The following is a 19,216-nucleotide window of genomic DNA, read 5'->3' as shown; positions in this document are numbered from 1 at the left end:
ACTGTATTACAGTGGGGAGGAGCACAGGTTCTAGAACCAGACTGTATTACAGTGGGGAGGAGCACAGGTTCTAGAACCAGACTGTATTACAGTGGGGAGGAGCACAGGTTCTAGAGTCAGACTGTATTACAGTGGAGAGGAGCACAGGTTCTAGAGTCAGACTGTATTACAGTGGGGAGGGGCACAGGCTCTAGAATCAGACTGTATTACAGTGGGGAGGGGCACAGGCTCTAGAGTCACACTGTATTACAATAGGTAGAGGCACAGGTTCTAGAGTCAGACTGTATTACAGTGGTTAGGGGTACAGGTTCTAGAGTCAGACTGTATTACAGTGGGGAGGAGCTCAAGGTCTAGAGTCAGGCTGTATTACAGTGGGGAGGAGCTCAAGGTCTAGAGTCAGACTGTATTACAGTGGGTAGGGGTACAGGTTCTAGAGTCAGACTGTATTACAGTGGGGAGGAGCACAGGTTCTAGAGTCAGACTGTATTACAGTGGGGAGGAGCACAGGTTCTAGAATCAGACTGTATTACAGTGGGGAGGAGCACAGGCTCTAGAGTCAGACTGTATTACAGTGGGGAGGAGCATAGGCTCTAGAATCAGACTGTATTACAGTGGGGAGGAGCACAGGTTCTAGAATCAGACTGTATTACAGTGGGGAGGAGCTCAAGGTCTAGAGTCAGACTGTATTACAGTGGGGAGGAGCATAGGCTCTAGAGTCAGACTGTATTACAGTGGGTAGGGGTACAGGTTCTAGAGTCAGACTGTATTACAGTGGGGAGGAGCTCAAGGTCTAGAGTCAGACTGTATTACAGTGGGGAGGAGCACAGGTTCTAGAGTCAGACTGTATTACAGTGGGTAGGGGTACAGGTTCTAGAGTCAGACTGTATTACAGTGGGGAGGAGCTCAAGGTCTAGAGTCAGACTGTATTACAGTGGGGAGGAGCATAGGCTCTAGAATCAGACTGTATTACAGTGGGGAGGAGCACAGGTTCTAGAGTCAGACTGTATTAGAGTGGGTAGGGGTACAGGTTCTAGAGTCAGACTGTATTACAGTGGGGAGGAGCTCAAGGTCTAGAGTCAGACTGTATTACAGTGGGTAGGGGCACAGGTTCTAGAATCAGACTATTACAGTGGGTAGGGGCACAGGCTCTAGAATCAGACTGTATTACAGTGGGGAGGAGCACAAGGTCTAGAGTCAGACTGTATTACAGTGGGTAGGGGTACAGGTTCTAGATTCAGACTGTATTACAGTGGGTAGAGGCACAGGTTCTAGAGTCAGACTGTATTACAGTGGGGAGGGGCACAGGCTCTAGAACCAGACTGTATTACAGTGGGGAGGAGCACAGGTTCTAGAGTCAGACTGGTTTCATTCAATCTTGGCTCTACTGCTTATAGCTAGTGTCCATCCATGGACATCTCCTTTCTCACAGTCTTCTAATTGTTAAATGTTTATTATAATCTTATAGGATAAACATGTACATATATTCAAATAGACATAAATGGCTCAAGCAAGTATAATGAACCAATATTTTTAAAAATAACAAATAATAAAATATCCTAACTCAGAGTGTTAATAAACAGACACAAAAACCTTGGTAAATTATGTGGCACAGTAAGATTTGGTAATTGCTTATTATATACCAAACTAAGACATTTTTAAAATGTTGTGAGATATAAATTTCAAATTTATGAAGAGTATTACTATTCAATTGTATATAAAATTAAACGGCTTCATAAGTTGGTATACTGTCAAAAAGTTATTAAAATCTCATCTCATGGTTTGGTCTTTTTTAGAAAGTATTTACTCATTTTATCTTACATGTGAGTGGTTTATCTGCATGTATGTACATGTACTATGTGTGTGATTGGTGCCTACAGAAGTCAGAAGAGGGCCCCGGACCCCATGGAACTGGGGTTATGATGTTGCCATGTGGGTGCTGGGAAACTAACCCAGGTCCTCTGCAAGAGCAACAAGTGCTCTTTACCAGAGTCATCACTGCAGCCCCCTCTGCTGTGGGATGGTCTTTCTGTATGCTGTGAGTATGTGTGGCTACCATTGGTTAATAAAGACGCTGCTCTGGCCTATGGCAAGACAGGTTATAGCCAGGCGGGAAATCCAAGAGAGATACAGAGAAGGAAAGTGGAGTTGGGGGAGATGCTAGCTGCTGCCTGAAAAGCAAGATGTAATGGAACTCAGGTAAAGCCATGGGACACATGGCAATACATAGATTAATAGAAATGTGTTAATTTAAGATAGCTCACTAGTTAGTAATAAGCCTAGGCCATAGGTCAAGCAGCTTGTAATTAATATTAAGCCTCTGACTGGTTACTCGGGAACAGGTGGGCGGGGGAGATTTGTCAGTGTACACCCCTCCATTTTGCTTTTTTCCTCAAGTGTAGAGAAATTAAGTGACTCTCACAGTGAGGACAAGCCCAGTGGCTTCAACTTCTTAAATAACTGAAAACTTCCGCTTGAGAATCACTATCCTTCAAATAAAAACATTTATGCTTAGGAAAACTTCACCTAGGAAAAGTTCCAATTCCAAAGTCAAAAGTAGTCAAGGGAAAAAGAAGATAACTACTTTTAGTTCAGATACCTACTAGGCAAAGCTACTTCCTAAAAATTAGTTTTAAACTATTAAACAATTATTTTTCATTACTAAAAATATACAGCTAATGTCCACTTCAGGCTCAATCCTGATGGTAAGCTGCAAACAGAAGTTTGGGCTGAAAATTTAACAAGTCACCCATAATGATCTATTTTCAAAATAAAAAATATCAACTTCTTATTTATACATTACTAATTTTAAAACCTAAAAGTCCAGTGCTTCAAAGCGACATGTTGATACTTAGCTATGTGGACCAGGGATTTTCATACATTAGAAAGTGTACGAGAGTATAACAAATGTCGACAAACACTGTTAATCTTGTAATGAACCCACAAATGACAGGTAAGATCTTAACACAACTGAGGACACTGTCTCATCTAGAAAATGTATTTAAAGGCTCAGAAACACCTAGGTAAATGTATTTAAAAGGCTCAGAAAACACCTAGGTATCTTTAGTTAGATCGACAAAAACCAGCAAAAAATCCTCAAAAACATCAAGTATTCAACTTCGAAATGAAAGTGAGAATGTTGCCATTGATTTTACAGAAAAAAGACTACCATAAGCAACTGTTCACAAAAATTAATATTCCAGATGAAATTAAAAAAATTCTAGAACTTAAACATTAACAAAATAGAACTAAAAAAACTCCCAACTAAGAAAGTACTAGGCCAGGAAGCTTTACTGGTAAATTCTATCAAATACTTAAAACATAACAGTGATCCTTCTCAAACTCTTCTATGACCCTGAAGAGAAGGTCTAATACCAAAGCCAAACAAAGATTCCACAAGAAAACCTGAACGTAATGTCTCTCATAAATGCTAAAGCAAAAATCCCCACTTTTAGCAAGCTGATACACTTAAAGGATCATGTAACATGAACAAGAACTGATTTCTTGGAATGTAGTGACAGTCAAACATTTAAAAAAAGAAAATCACTGAACCACCACAGTAACAGAAAGGGAGTGAAGGAGCCCACACACCTCAGCTCTAGTGATACAGTCAAGAGCATCCCAACATGGAGGCTGAAAGAGATGACTCAGAGGTTAAGAGCACTTCCTGCTCTTGCAGAAGACCTGGGTTTGGTTCTTAACCTTCAGTGCCAGATGATCCCCTATGGTCTTCTGGTCTCTACAAGCACCAGGAACACAGATGGTGCAGACACATGTGAAGTATAGCATCCACACACATTGAATAAAAAGGACCTGACCACCAACTGCAGCATTGCTCTGTGAGCAAAATACCGATCCAAGTAGGAACCGAAGGGCTCTACCTCAACATAGTAAAGGCCACCTATGAAACTCCACGCGGCCCTCCCATTCAGTAGTCTAAGACGGAAGCTTTTCCCAAAGAGCACGCTGGTCACTTTCATCATCTCTATTCAACAGAACACTGAAGACTCTAGCCAGAGCAAGTAGGCAAGAAAAAAGGCATCCAAATTGGAGAAGTAGAAATGGACTTATCTGTCTACTAATCTGACAAACTTATTAATCTATTAATATATGGAAAACCCTAAAGATTTCACCTGAACCCTGTTAATTTAGCAAAGTTACAGGATATAAAAGTCAACAAACAAAAGTAACTTGTGCTTCTCCTACCAACAGTGTAAAATGTGAAAAGTAAACTAAGACAATTCTATTTACAATGGTAGTAAGAATAAAATACTTGAGATTCGACTTATTCATGGAGAGAAGTCTTATACAGTAAAGTGGGAAACACCGCTGGAGAAATTAAAAATGACATAATGAGAAATCTCATGTTTATGAATTAGAAAACAAAGTCAAGATGCTTAAACTACCCAGAGTCATCTACAGACTCCCATAAAATATCAGAGCTGAGGAAGCAACATGCAAGAGGACAGCAGTGTGACCTCGACCCAGGGAACTGGCTCAAATATAACCTCAGGCTCTTACCAATTAGGGAGAGCAGGGTGGGAGTGAGGATGGTGGAGAGGAAGCCTGGTGGTGTTTAACTCCTGTTCTGCTTGGGAGAAAGCATGAAGAGCCTGGATGCTGGGTGGGGAAGGAGAAGGCCTTTTGTCTCAAGAACCCACATGGGCTTCACAGGAGGAGTACAGTCACTTCTCCATTCTCGTTGTATTACATACCTCTGATTGACTCCTCTCATGATACTGGTTGGGGACCAGAGAGGCAGCTGAGCTGTGAGAATGACACCTAAGAGGAACTGATTTGGCTTCTGCACTTCTGCATGGGCTGAAGTGTCTGTTTGACTGAGAGTATACAGCTGATCACAGGCAACCCGGCGGATCTGAAATGTCACCAATGGTAAAGGACAGATGTTATCAATGTCAAACTACTTTAAAAAGCAACACTGTGAAAATCCATACCATTTACTCATTCATGTGACTGAAAGATATTAGAAAGGTATAACTCTTCTAATTTTGAATGCCAAAGATTCTGCTGAGTAAATGGATTAATTTATCGGTGGTGGTACACACCTTTAATCCCAGCATTTGGGAGGCAGAGGCAGATGATCTCTGTGAGTTCAAGGCCAGCCTGGTCTACAGAGCTAGCTCTAGGACAGCCAGGGCTACACAGAGAAACCCTGTCTTGAAAAACCAAAGAGGAGAAAAAAGAAGAAAAAGAAAAAAAAAGTGGTTTGTAAACTAATTATTACTTTACTTGAGTCAACAGGTTTTTAACTCAATGAAAATAAAAGTCAGAAAACCCCATTTTCAAGTATTTAAAAACTTCACCGTTCATGGTCACATATGAGAGAAGTAAAACGTGACGAAAGTTCATGGTTTGAAGGTGATCTCTCCAGACTCTGACCAACATGTTGAAGCTTAATTCCTGCTGCCTTGCAGGTCTCAGATGCTCAACACCAGAGGCTGCTCTTTGGTCACCATCATCAACAACAACAACAAAACCAAACATCAAGCAGTTCTAACCCCAGTGCTGAAACTTCTGTTGGACTGTGGAGAAGAACCAGAAGGCAGGCGGTAGTCCAAACGTCACTCTTCCTCCCGAGTGGCGGTGGTCTGCAGCCATTCCTTCTATACTCCACAGGCATTCATGAAAAGTCCATAGCAACAAGACCAAAAGGCTTCCTGAGTAACAGAAATCCTTACCTCAGCACTTGGTGATCCCAGCAAAATGTCAATGATAAAATCAGCAACACATGGCAAGTTATAGAAAGACGCTGAGGAGGACAAGGAAGGAAGGAAGGAGAAAGAACTAATTAGGTGGTACACTTACAAAAGGTTGCTATTTGTGAGTGATTTCCTAAGCTCAAACTTAAGTAGGAAATGTTCTCTTTTCTGCATAGAGTCAAACCCTAGGACATCTACAATGGCCTCCCCTGTCTGTCCAGTAAGTCCAGGGAACGTAAGGTGCAGCATTGCACATCTTTGCATCACTGCCTCGTGTGTACCAGTTACAGAATAAGGAAGTCTTAGCTCAATAAACTACCAGTGCTAGTAACACAAAATACACCCTCAACTAAGTTTATACATGATAAAAAATAAAGATATGGAGAAGTTGTATTTTTTTTTTCAACTTGAAAACCTCTAAATCAAACGATACCAGGAAAATTAAACTATGAGTATGGTACAGGTTTAAAAAGCCATTTCATATAAGGGCTTATGCTTCTCATATAAAAATCTTCAAATGCATTTGTTCTCAGAGAAAATTTCTGAAGGTATTACTTTAATTAATTATAAAGTTGGAAATAAAGATGCCTAATTTCTATGTTTATCTTGATTAATTTTCACTTCTGATTTATACAATTAGTCTGGATATTAAAAAAATATACCATTGGGGCTGGAGAGAGAGCTCAGTGGTCAAGAGCACTGGCTGCTCTTCCAGAGGACCCGAGTTCAATGCCCAGCACCCACATGGCAGCTCACAACTGTCTGTAACTAGAAATACAAGCAGGCAAAATATCAATGTATATACAACAAAAATAAGTAAACTATAAAAAAATACACCATGACCATCAATTCTGTCTCTCTGGTGGCCTGAAACAGGTAATTACAGCTAAGACTAACAATAGTACACATCTGAAACTGAATGGCTAAGATTTTGTTTCTGAATATTTCCTGAGAGCTTCCTTTGGCAGTGCTTAGGTGCTGGAGATTCAGCAGGGAACAAAATGAACAAGTCTCTAGCTTGTAGAGCTCAAAACACAGTTAGAAAAGGGGATGATGGCAACACCATGATAAATAAGTGTATTATACTGAAGGCTATAAAAACAAATGATGTTCAAAGAATAAGGGGAGGGGATGGGGTTGTGTGAGGGCACAGGGAAAGATGGTCAGAGGATATCTAACCAGAGTACTATGTATGCAAAGACTTGCAGATGAGGAAAGAGCATTAAGAGGAAGGGGGAACAGCCAGTGCAAAGGGTCTGTGGCAGGAACATAGCTTGTGTACTGAGGAAATAGCAAGATGCCAGTGAGTGAGGGGCAAAGTAGAAGATGGGAAAACAGATTCACTGGTATAGTGGACGGTGTTGGGTTTGGGGGCTTCATAAAGACTTGGTCTTTACTAGAGCTGAATAGAGAAGCTTGGAAGTTCTGAAGAAAGAATGGCATGATATAACCAATACATTAAAAGGCCCTCTCTGGGGCATGAAGAATAACAGCAAGGGCAGAAGTAGGGAGAGAGATCAGGTCAACATTGGTACAATCCGATTAAGAGACGGCAGCATTCTGAAAGTACTAACCACAACAGGTACAAATGTGTGGACTTTAAGTACGGTCTGAAGGAGGCTGTGCTCCCAAAACAGATGCAGATACAGTAAAACACAGTAGTTATTCCAAGGTTCTTAGCCAGAGTATTCAAGAGGTTGGAACTGCCCATAAATTGGGAGAATTTTGAGGGATATAGGTAAGATCAAAGTCCATCTTGGACAGGTTAGATGTGAGATATCTCAAGTAGAGCTATGAGGGGAGTGGCCCAGGCCACAGACTCAAACTAACATGTTGGATATCAGTGTCTAGGTAGATTTAAGGCTATGAAACTGGATGGAGTCACTAAGAAAGAGAGAACAGAGAGAGATATTGAGGGACTAAAGCCCAGCATCCCCACTCACTTGAAGTCAGTAAGAAAGATTATAGAGCCAGACCTAGGTTTCATAAATTTTAATGATAGGTCATTACCAGGAACATATAATTTATTATAAACTAGTAACCTGGGTGTTTCAATTCCTTAGTTCCAATCATCTCTAACAGGGTCCTATTAACACCTGATGTAGAATTGTGTGTGTTGACACAAATGCACACATATGTACACAAAAGCCTCAATAAACACTCAATTATCCTGCAGAATCAACCACTCTAGCGCCATTTCCGCCGTGCCACATCCTTACTCTCCCACCCCTTCTCTCACCAAAAGGAGATATTTATAAAGCAATATCCACTCCTAACGGAAATCTAGCTTTTCTCTCAAAGAAATGAATTACTAATAAGCCGCCTCCTACCCAGTTGCTGACTCCGAAGCTGCAGGCACGTAACGAGAAGAGACAAAGCTTCTCCAGCAATCAGGGCGTCTTTGGTGGACACAGACTGCTGCCGGACACAGATGCCAGCATGCAGGGCTGCTGGCTCTCCTTCACTGCCGGAACTGCAATTGCTTCCTGAAAGCAGAGGACGTAAGTTTAGTGTAGCTCCTAGGACCATGCAGTGTTTTAATGTAAGACCCAGAGTCCCTGTGCAACAGTAAATACTGCAAGAAAGCATTGTTAGGGAAAAGGCAATGAATCTCTGTATTGGATGCACACTAACTGCTCTGTCCTTAAACACATTTACAGGGATTCAAAAATGTTTTCGCAAGACAAAACTACTTTCAGGTGGGAGAATGTCTTATATCTTGTTAAGATAATCTTGATGTATTACATGGATATACAAATATCATTTATCTAACATTTCTGCATATTATATGTCATAATTTAAAAAACCCTTTTATTATTAAGCTGGGTATAGAGGCACACACCTTCAGTGTAGCAATGGAGAAGCAGAGGTAGACAGATCTCTGAGTTTGAGGTCAGCCTAGTCTATATAGCAAGTACCTGGCCAGCCAAGGTTACAATGAGAGCCTATCTCAAACAAAACAAAACAACCAAACAAAACTAGAAAAACCTTTTATTGCTGATGTATTTATAAGCATACAGAGCAGGAAAACCAAACAAAGTTAAGAAATAAAACTACATAAAAAGGCTTAATAGAAAATAAGTTGACAGGCCCTAGAAGGATAACTCAGTTGGTAAAGTTCTTATTATGAGAACTTCAACTCAATATGCAGAACTCATGTAAAAGCTGGGCATGGTAACACATACTTGTGCTGGGGAGGTGGATACAGGCACATTCCTAGGGCTTGCTGAGACAGGCCAGCCAAATGGGTGATTTTTGCCAGTGATAGCCTCCTTACCCCAAAAACAAAGAGACCAAGAAATACCTGAACAACAATAGTCTTAGGTTGATCTCTAGCTCACACATACACTATGCATCTCTCTCTCTCTCTCTCTCTCTCTTTCTCTCTCTCTCTCTCTCTCTCTCTCTCTCTCTCTCTCTCACACACACACACACACACACACACACACACACACACACAGGTGGGCGTGGAACCCTGTCAAACCAAGAAAGGAACTGTTTGCTATGTTAGACATCTGAGGAATTTGTGTTTCAGCCACAAATTATAGGCCTTGTAACACACTTTTATGCTCAGGAAAGCTAAAAATGGTTGGACTTGACATCTCTATTTATTCTATGCATTAATAAATGCCCTTTCTTGAGATACCTTGATCGAGGGAGACATCATGGGGATAGGGAAAAACCTGATGCTAGGGAAAATCTCAGGAATCCACAAGGATGACCCCAGCTTAGACTACTAGCAATAGTAGGGAGGATGCCTGAACTGGCCTACCCTGGTAATCAGATTGACTACCCTAACTGTCACCATAGAGCCTTCATCCAGTAACTGATGGAAGCAGATGCAGAGATCCACAGCCAAGCACCAGGCTGAACTCCAGAAGTCCAGTTGAAGAGAGGAAAGAGAGATTCTATGAGCAAGGGGCATCAAGATCATGATGAGGAAACCCACAGAGACAACTGAACCAAACTAGTGGGAACTCATGAACTTTAGACCAACAGCTGTGGAGCCTCCGTGGGACTGGATGAAGCCCCCTGCATAAGCAAGACACTTGTGTAGCTTGATCTGCTTAAGGGGGCCCCTGGTAGTAGGATCAGAATCTATCCCTGGTGCATGAGCTGGCTTTTTGGAGCCCAGTGCCTATGGTGGGACAATTTGCACGGCCTTGATGCAGGGGGAGGGGCTTGGACCTGTCTCAACAGAATGGACCAGGCTCTGCTGACTCCCCATGGGAGGCCTTACCTTTTTGGAGGAGGGAATGGGGGGTGGGTTGTGGGTGAAGTCTGGGGGAGGGAGGAGGAGGGAAGAGAGGGGGATCTCTGGTTGGTATGTAAAATGAATAAAAATTTTCTTATTTAAAAAAAAAAGCCTTTTCTCTTAAATAAGGTGTCAAAAATGATGAATTTTTACTCATGTTCCAAAGCAAGAGAAAAAAAAACTTCTTTTTATAATCTGACAAATCTGCACATGGATTATTCTTACAGTTACCTCTTGCCTAATGTTTTATTATTGTGTTTATTTTTTGAGACTTTTCTACATGAGTACTGTATTCACATCATTTCTATCTGCATCCAACACCCCCACTCCCTCTCAAATTTATGGACTCTCCCTCTTTAATTATTATTGTTATAAATACATATACATATATGTACACACACATACATACACAGACACACAGACACACACACACACACACACTGAAAAGCACCGTCCCATTCTAAATCAGTACCTGAACTGCTGAGTCTGTTTCTAATCCCAGCAGGAAACAGAGAATTACTTTCTTTAATTGGCTGGCTACTTCCAACAAGGTCAAGCCGCCCTGCAGCTGCAGCCCATGACAGTCTCATGAAACAAGCGACAGTGGCCGTGAAATCACTGGCTTCCATAGTCTGAGGAGGTACGGAAAGGGAGTTAGGAGAAAGGCAGTGTTGCTCTTGAAGACATCCGCTGACTTCTCTGACCCTGTGGCCTCAGGTTACAACTCTTCCCTCTCAGATCAGCCAGGACTGCCCTCTCACACTACCACACTGCTTAGTTTTAAGATCAATTAACTGTAGCCTCCAATCTCCATGATCAACTTAGGTTTTTGCCATTTCCTCTCCTGAAGTGTACATAGCACATTTCAGCTTCCATGTGAGCTTAGCTGGAAGCTCTGGTTTTGTTCTTTTTACTTGAATAAGTCTCCTCTCCAACCCCCTCATTCTGTGAACCATTTGGTCTTTAAGACCTAGCTCAGGCGCCACTTCCAAAATAAAGTACACACGGCAGCAAAGGTGGAAGACCCCACACTGCTGAGGCTCCCAGAATGCTTTGCTTCTGTAGTTGTACACTTGATACTTCGCCTTGATTAAGCTACTTCTGTACCTGTAGTCATTTTCTTTCCTACTTCTGCTCAATTGCTTGAAAGCAGTGTTCACACTGGAGCTATTCCACACCCAGTTCCCTCTCCCAAGCAGGAGGTACTGAATACTTCTATATTCACCAGCCACTTACTTGGATGGCAACTCGAGCAGCAGGGATGATTTCCTCAACCCTAATGGAAGACCTGTCAGATACTGACAACTGTCTGTAGGATGACTTTTCTGGGGTCCCACATAGGGACATCTGTCTGCTTGTCTGCCGGCTGACATTTCGGAATGGACGGGAAGAAAGTGCTTCTATGCCATCTTTGGTGAGGTCTTCATCTAATGATGTTGGCATTGTCTGTCCAACAAGCAGAAACCTTAAAAATAAAAAGTAACACTTACTCAGTTATTTCATACTATTTTAAAATGATAAAATTTGTGAGAATAATGTAATACATTTGCATACCTTGCAAGTTGTAGACAGATAGAATAAACACCCTGCCTGGTCTCATAGTCTACTTCTGATGGGATGGAGTCTCTCTGCATGACATTTACAACCAAACTTCAAAAGAAACAACAAAGAAAGTATATGAAAGACATCGATTTTTTAAAAAATAGAAAACTGTCCATAACTAATGCAATAGCCCATAAATGTTCTTAGTAACCAAGTTTCTACATATAAATGATACTTTTTGATAAAAATATGGACTTCCATATTTTTTTTCACAAGGACTTTCATAAGAATTAGACTATGGTTTAGCCTAACAGATAACCCAGGTAGTGTGTTCAGGTAGCAGCCTGTCTCACTAGTTGGTTTGGCATCACTGAGTAATTTCTATCTTAATTAGTGGAACTAGAAATTTAAAAAAATATCAAGGACTGGTCTATTCAGTCAAGCTTGTTTCCATCTCTACTACACATTCATTACTCAAAAGCTTCCTCATTTTTCTGGCTTCCATTCTTATCTCTCCAACCTATTCTTAGATGGTCACCCAGAGCGATTCTTTCAACATATGAATCAGCTCATGGTACCTGCCTGCATGAAGTTGTTCTATGCTTCCTCCATGGAAGGAAAAGGCAGGGTGTGCACAGCAGAGTATAAGGTTCTACATGTCCTGCTCTTGAGTGTTCCCAGAATGCCACATTCTACTTCTCGGCCTCACTCATTTGGCCTCAACCACTCTGGTGTCCTACATAGGTCACTAAGCTTCTCCACACAAGAATAGAAACTAGCTACTCTTCTGGAGACCAGTCCCTAGCTCTCTTCAAGCCTTGCCTCTTTGTGTTTTTCAAGTGGACATTTCCATTTTGTTTCTCTCTATAGCTCTTATCACCCTCTAACATAAACCTTTCCTCATTGGCCTACTGTTTGTCTCCCTCGCTAAGACTGCAAACCTTATGGGAACATGGATTTCGTCTACTTTACTTACTGCTCTGTACCCATTGCTTAAAACAATGCATGACAGATGAACTAACAAATACACACAAATAAGTTCAAGTATAATGCTTGGACCATCACAGACATGCAAACTGTTGGGTAAATGAATTTTTGTTTGTTTTTTTTTTGAGACAGGGTTTCTTTATGTAACAGTCCCGGCTGTCCTGGAACTCACTCTGTAGACCAGGCTGGCCTTGAATTCACAGAGATCCACCTGCCTCTGCCTCCCTGAGTGCTGGGATTAAAGGCGTGTGCTACTATACCTGGCTTTTGAGATAAGTTTTTAAAGAGGAACACTTCTAAAATGCAGATTGAAAACTGGATATGGTGGCTGTAGCAAAGCTGTTGAATTGACATAATAAAGGCAGGCCTGAGTTAGAAAGTTAATTCCAGGCTAACCTGGGCTACAGAGTAAGACCCTATCTCAAGGAAGGAGGGGATGGGCAGGGATAGGAAGGCAAGAGAGGAAGTGGGAGAAAGAAGACAACAAAAACTTTCTTGTATGTACCAGACCTTCCACATTCTTTTTTAATATTGATTTTATGTGAATGTGTACACTTGTAATATCCTGTGGAGGTCAGAAGACAGTGTTGGATGCCCTGGAACTATAGTTACCTTAGAGATGGTTGTGAGCTGCCACGTGGGTACTGGGAACCGAACCCAGGTCCTTCGTAAGAGCAGTAAGCACTCTTAGCCATTGGGCCATCTATCCAGCTGCTGCTTGGGAATTCTTTGAACCCTCATTTCCCCTCTATCTTCCAGGTCCCTGCCTAGCTTCTCTTCTATGCTCCTCTTCCATAGAGAACGTGTATTAAGCATCCTTTGCTCAGACTTCAAGCTGGTCTTCACTCCTTCCTGCCTGAGCACCTTTCGTCACTTTTTACCTTCTACTCAAGTCTAACTGCAACACAAGAGACAAACAATACATTTGATGCTTTTCACTCATCTGTCCTCTCCTTGGATTAGAACACTCTTTCTTGGCTTATTGAAAATTCTACTCATTCTTAATTCTCAGCTCAAAGACCCCTTTATGGTAAAGGGATTTCCTAGCCTTATTACCCCAACTTTCTCCCTCTCCTCAGCACTGGCCATACGCCACCTCTTAAGACCATTTGCCTACATCCAGGCTAGCTAGCTGTTACTCTTTAGGCCCAAGCCTGTGATGAGAAAGCTTCTGCCCAATTAACCCCACGTCACCAGCACCAATATTGCTGCAGTGTGGGAAACAAAACTGATAGGAGACTTCATCGGAGGTGGCCGCTTCACCAGTACTCTTCCTGAAAATTCCCCCCACTACTAGAGGGGAGAGATACATACCATTGCTTTTTGTTTTAACCCTCATAATGCTTCACACAATACACTGAAGGAATAAGCAAGGCTTCTGCGAGAGAACTAAACTACATGACCATAAATGGTTTTGCAACTCACAAACCTCAAACCTCCTGCTTTGAGAAAGTTCTCACAGAAGGATTTTGCACAGCTTCTTGCCATGTCATCGTCAGCTGTTGGCATGAGTTTGGAGCTTAGAACCTGGGGAGCAAAGAAGCAAAGTTAATCGCCCTAACATTTTCTGTAGAAATAACTCAAACCAGAATTTCTTTAATGCCACATCTTAGTTTCCCCCAGATTATGAAGGCTGATTTCCCCCCAATAAAGACAATCATTTTTCAATACTGCATTTAATTAGGATTTCTTTTTCTAGTTTTGAACCAAATTTCCATGAAATGCCTTCAAGCTTAGATAACAACAAATAAATTTATGTAATATGCAAAATAAGCTCTTTAAACACATATAGGACAGAGTTTTATAAACAGCCCCCAAACCAAACACGTGAGCTGAAGTCCTTGAAGAACAACACAGCTGCTATTCACTGGACACATGCTCTGCACTCGGCACATGCCCCTCACTTTGTGAGTGAGGGCTGAAGGTCTCAAGATGACAATTCAAATCTAGGTGGGTCCTACTCTAACACCTCTGCCCTTCTCTGATACTGCAATAACTACCTACAGCTTAACTGAATTCTGTGGTGGGTGGAGGATTCTATTTCACAGATCACCACGACCCAGGACCAATTTAGTTTGTGCTCTAATTTTACCAGCTACAAGCTGAGAGATCATATACATGTCATGTTCGTATTGCCTCATTTTCCTCATCAGCCAACGGAGGATTATGATTATACACATCAGTAGACTGTCAGACTAAGTAAAATACAACTTTAAGGTGCTAAGTGAGCAGCAGTACCAAGAGTTCAGGAAACAATAGCTCATTTTGTTGTTACGATTTAAAAATCTCTTACAATCATAGTTTTAAACTAGATATTTTGAACTCAAAATACTTTCTATTCTAAAAATTCTACTTCTCTCAATCTCTGGGCACTCTGAGCTTGTGTTCTGAACGTGGTTTTTAATTAGACACTTTCTTCCTAGGCTCTCTTTGGGGAAGGGAGCTCCTCAGTTTCAGAGTAAGAACAATGAGGGAGAAGGGGAGTCCTCTGCTCTGCAGTCCTTCCTGGGAGCACAGTATCTGCTACCGTTGACACACATCCCATTCTTAGTGAGCCACAGTTTAGTAAAAATCCATTTTCTTGAAAGGAACAGGTATTTATAGTACCAAGTTTGAGGTTTCCTGGTGGGCTAATGAACATTCATGAGCAAAATTCAAGGAAATGATCATTTTTAGGTACTTGGAAAAATAAGTGCTTTTGGGAGAGTTAGATTTTCCACTTATTTTGTACAATTTTGTACATTTGAAGCAAAACATCTATCACAGAATTCACAGTTATTGCAGCCCTAAGATTATACTGGAGATGTTTTAAATTACACTGTGATACTTTATAACCACGGTGCTTTGGTTATAAGACAACGCAATTGAAGGGGATGGTGATGAGCTCCACCCCACTGCTGGTCTTGCTTTGCTAGGTGCTTTCAATACAGATGATGGAATTACACCTTAACTTTCAGAAATATCCATTCAAAAGCAGTTATCTAGTAGAAATTACAAGATAAAAAAAATCTTAAGTTTAAGTAGGCCAAAACCCTCTAGACTATTTTGTCTTGGAATATTGCACTTATTTTTAAATATCCATGTTATACAAGGTCATATTTCATTTTTAAAATGTTTGACTAAATATTTTCCTTCTTAAAACTAATCTATCTTTTCACAAAGATGAATACGTCAAGGCTAGTATGTAATATCATCATACTTTGAATACATAAGGAACAAGTGGAAGAAAAGAAGAGTAAAGTTATATACTCCAGTTAGATTAGATGAATAAACCTCAGGGAAAAGACAGGTTTCCCTTTACTGACTATGACATTCGTTATGATTCAAAATCTATTCAAAGTACATACTACTCAAGATACCGGTTATCTATTTAGGCTTCAGGATACACTTAAGGCTGCTTAGTTACTGATGTGCATATATATCTCTAGGATAAAGCCAATTCATTCAAGGTTTTATCTTCTACAAATATAGTGATTGGAGGGTCTGAACTAGGAGACCTTGGGAACAGAAGTGTCTGTACCCAGACACCTCCCACTTTGTTTATACACTGCTTCCCTGATTAAGTACATCCAGTATCCCATGTGTCTTACATAAACCTGGAAGCAATTTCTTTGTCTTTTTTAACCACTGTAATGATTTGCACACAGGAAACAAGTAGTGTTTGGTGAATTAAATTTATTCATTTAAATCTATTTTTAATGAGAGAAGTAATTGTATTAGGCTGAATGACTGTACACCCCCTGTGGTAGTTTGAATGTAATTGGCCTCCATAATCTCATAGGGAATGGCACTATGAGGAGGTGTGGCTTTGTTGGAGTGGGTGTGGCCTTACTAGAGGAAGTGTCACTGTGGGGGCAGGCTTTAAGGATTCCTATGTTCAGGATTCCGCTCAGTGTCTCAGTCAACTTCCTGTTGCCTGCAAGATGTAGGACTCTCAGCTACTACTCCAGTACCATGTCTGCCTATGTGCTGCCATGCTCCCCGTCATGATGATAATGGACTGAACCTCTGAAACTGTAAGTGAGCCAGCCTGATTAAATGTTTTCTTTATAAGAGTTGCCATGGTTATGGTGTCTGCACAGCAATAAAAACCTTAACTAAGACAACCCCTAATTTCTCTTTTTGAAATTTAAATCCCCAGGGTGTACTAGAAGGTAGAGGCTGTGGGAAATGATTAAGTCATGAACGTGACACTTTCCCGATGGGGACATCAGAGAGCCCTTTCACCCACTATCTACCAAGTGAGGCACAGTGAAAGCACAGATACATGTCTATGGACCAGGAAGAGGGGCCCCATCAGACACTCAATCAGCTCATGTTTTGATTTGGGGCTGTCCACTCTCCACAACTATGAGCAATAATAAATTGTGGTTTAAAGCAACTTCTGTCTATGCATTTATTATAAAACCCTAAATGACTAAATAAAAGATACTGAGAGATAATAAAAATAATTGCTCTAATTCATTTAATAGTCTTCTTAGAACTTGAAATAGTAATGTTAGTGTGCTTTTTGACAAACTCTTCATAAATCTCAATGTCAACAAACTACAACTTAAAGAAGTATTATACTGTATGGAATCAAGAAAGTGAAAGATAACTCCTATTCTAAACTTGCCAAGCTTACAGAGGAAGGCAACAAGATGCATGACATATAAGATTTCCTACTCCTTTACCTAGGTGCTATTTTGTATAAATAGAAAAAGAAAATTAAGAATTTTCAAAGGTGAAAAGTTTCAATTTATCCCCTTTTCCCCTACATTGATCTTCTAGCAGATCATCCCCTAATAAAATCTTTCACCTGTTTCTGGTGTCTGAAAGCATGACTCTCCCAACCAAAATGGGCCTGTCCAACAAAATGCAAGGGAAAGGGCGTTTCTTACTTCCAGGTTGTAGAGCACCCTGAAGGTTGACATGCCGGGAGCAAAAGAGCGGAACAAACTCTCTAGGATGGAGCTGGCACTGGGCTGCTGCTGCTGCTGCTTCGACGAAAGGGACGGAGACTTTGAAGACTGGGAGCTTGCTTCCGAGAGCAAGGTTTTCTACGTTTAAAAGGGTGGAGAAGAAGCACACGTCTTCAAATCACACTTCAAGGAGAAGCAGATCTCAAGGCTTTGTGCTTGTTTCCTCTTTAGTGTAAGCCACAGTAATCAAGTTCTCAAAAAAACCAACCCACTTTGTAAAACCACCTAATTCTCTACTAAGAAAGCACACAACTGAGTTTAATGAATGATGGCCAAGCACCCCATGGACGCTTTGAGACTGCGTTCTTAGAAACACTAGCCAAGTCATTTTAATTTGTTTCCATGTTTAAACTGTGTGCTTTTAACAAAACTATAAGATTGCTAACAGAGGACTCTTGAGGGTTATTTTCAGCTGATACAGCTGACATATTTCAGTTACATCAGTTCTCTCTCAAATTAATACCTAAGCTACAGATGACATGACTGAGCAGATCCAATTTTCAACTACTAAAACATTAAATACAAAACTCAGTTTCAACAACTTTGTTATAAATGAATTTCTTCTGAGGATGTAATTCAAAAATATGACATATAAAATCGTTTATATGTAAATCTCTTAGGGAACAATATCCTGAAAATTAAACAAAATTAACTTCATTATGTCTACTTTTTCTTTGCAGTGATAGGGACTGAACTCAGACCTTTGTATGAGGGCAAGTGTCACAATGCCCAACCCTTGTTCTTTTGTTCTCTTGATATGTAGTTCAGGTTGACCTTGAACTAGATCTTTGTGCCTCTGTCTTGAGTGCTGGGATTACAGGCAGGCACCAACATGCTCAGTCAAAACAAATTGAAGCATTACTTGTGAAAAAAAAAAAAAGTAATGATGACTCATTTATACAAAGACTTCAGACAGAATAATCAGATCCAGGGAGGCATCTTGTTGGGAGCTCAAAGGTCCCTGCACTCACAGATCTATAGGGAAACCAGGAATGTTAAGCACACAGGATTGTCCTCTCAAAGGAATACCCTCTCAAATGTATAACCTGTTCTTCCATCCAGGAAGCTAAGAGTTAGAAGTAATTAATATCCTGGTGATCTGCATTATCTGTTGGTCCAGGCCATATCATGCTCCTACAACCAGCACCAGAGGTGGCTAATAGCCCAAATGACCTCTATGCTATCTGTATGACCGAGACCAGGCCAGATCCTTCCCAAGGCCCTTAAGCTAATACATGTAGCCTATCTCCAGAACCCATCTTCATGGAAGAAATGACATGTACCCTGAGTTGAGTTTTGATATAGTTATGCCTCCTTGTGCACTGGGGATTGTATTATACCAGGAAACTTTTTTCCAAATTATACTGTGTTAAAATTTGTTGGCAATAAACCACCTGGCATCAGACTCCCCAAGGTTTAATCCAGGTTAATAAAGTCAGTATGAACCGAGTTTTCATTCTCACTTCTTCTCGGATCATTACCTGCACTGACACCTGCAGAGACCCCCTCAGTATCTTAAAAAGGAAAACATCTCAACAGCATCAGAATTGCCTGATCCCTGACAGTTAAGTATATCTCTTTGGGCATCAGTCTCCTCTTTTATACCAGGCAAAGGCTCTTCCTAAAACTTTACACATCTTTTTGGATCTTTACAAGGCAATACAAAGTTCTAATTTTAACTTATGGCAAGGGTATTTTTCTTTCTTTCTTTTCTTTTGGTTTTTCAAGACAGGGTTTCTCTGTGTAGTTTTGGT

The 19,216-nt window shown here is 40.9% G+C and overlaps 1 protein-coding gene across 4 annotated transcripts in view; it reads right to left on the bottom strand.

Annotated features, from left to right (window-relative positions):
- Usp24 (ubiquitin specific peptidase 24) overlaps window positions 1–19,216 on the bottom strand; it is a 142,909-nt gene that overhangs the window by 42,279 nt on the left and 81,414 nt on the right. For all 4 annotated transcript variants that reach the window (XM_028888012.2, XM_037202768.1, XM_028887991.2 and 1 more), the window contains 8 exons: window positions 17,382–17,540; window positions 13,931–14,028; window positions 11,527–11,622; window positions 11,209–11,437; window positions 10,445–10,604; window positions 8,048–8,203; window positions 5,697–5,767; window positions 4,713–4,873 (listed from right to left, as the gene is read on the bottom strand). In XM_028888012.2, coding sequence (XP_028743845.1) covers window positions 4,713–4,873; window positions 5,697–5,767; window positions 8,048–8,203; window positions 10,445–10,604; window positions 11,209–11,437; window positions 11,527–11,622; window positions 13,931–14,028; window positions 17,382–17,540 — 1,130 coding nt within the window. The remainder of the gene's footprint in view (window positions 1–4,712; window positions 4,874–5,696; window positions 5,768–8,047; window positions 8,204–10,444; window positions 10,605–11,208; window positions 11,438–11,526; window positions 11,623–13,930; window positions 14,029–17,381; window positions 17,541–19,216) is intronic.

This window comes from Peromyscus leucopus, chromosome 2, assembly GCF_004664715.2.
Source record: "Peromyscus leucopus breed LL Stock chromosome 2, UCI_PerLeu_2.1, whole genome shotgun sequence".
In the NCBI taxonomy this organism is placed as follows: domain Eukaryota; kingdom Metazoa; phylum Chordata; class Mammalia; order Rodentia; family Cricetidae; genus Peromyscus; species Peromyscus leucopus.
The sequence above is the reverse complement of the archived record's forward strand: the minus strand, read 5'-3'. Positions and strand labels throughout refer to the sequence as shown.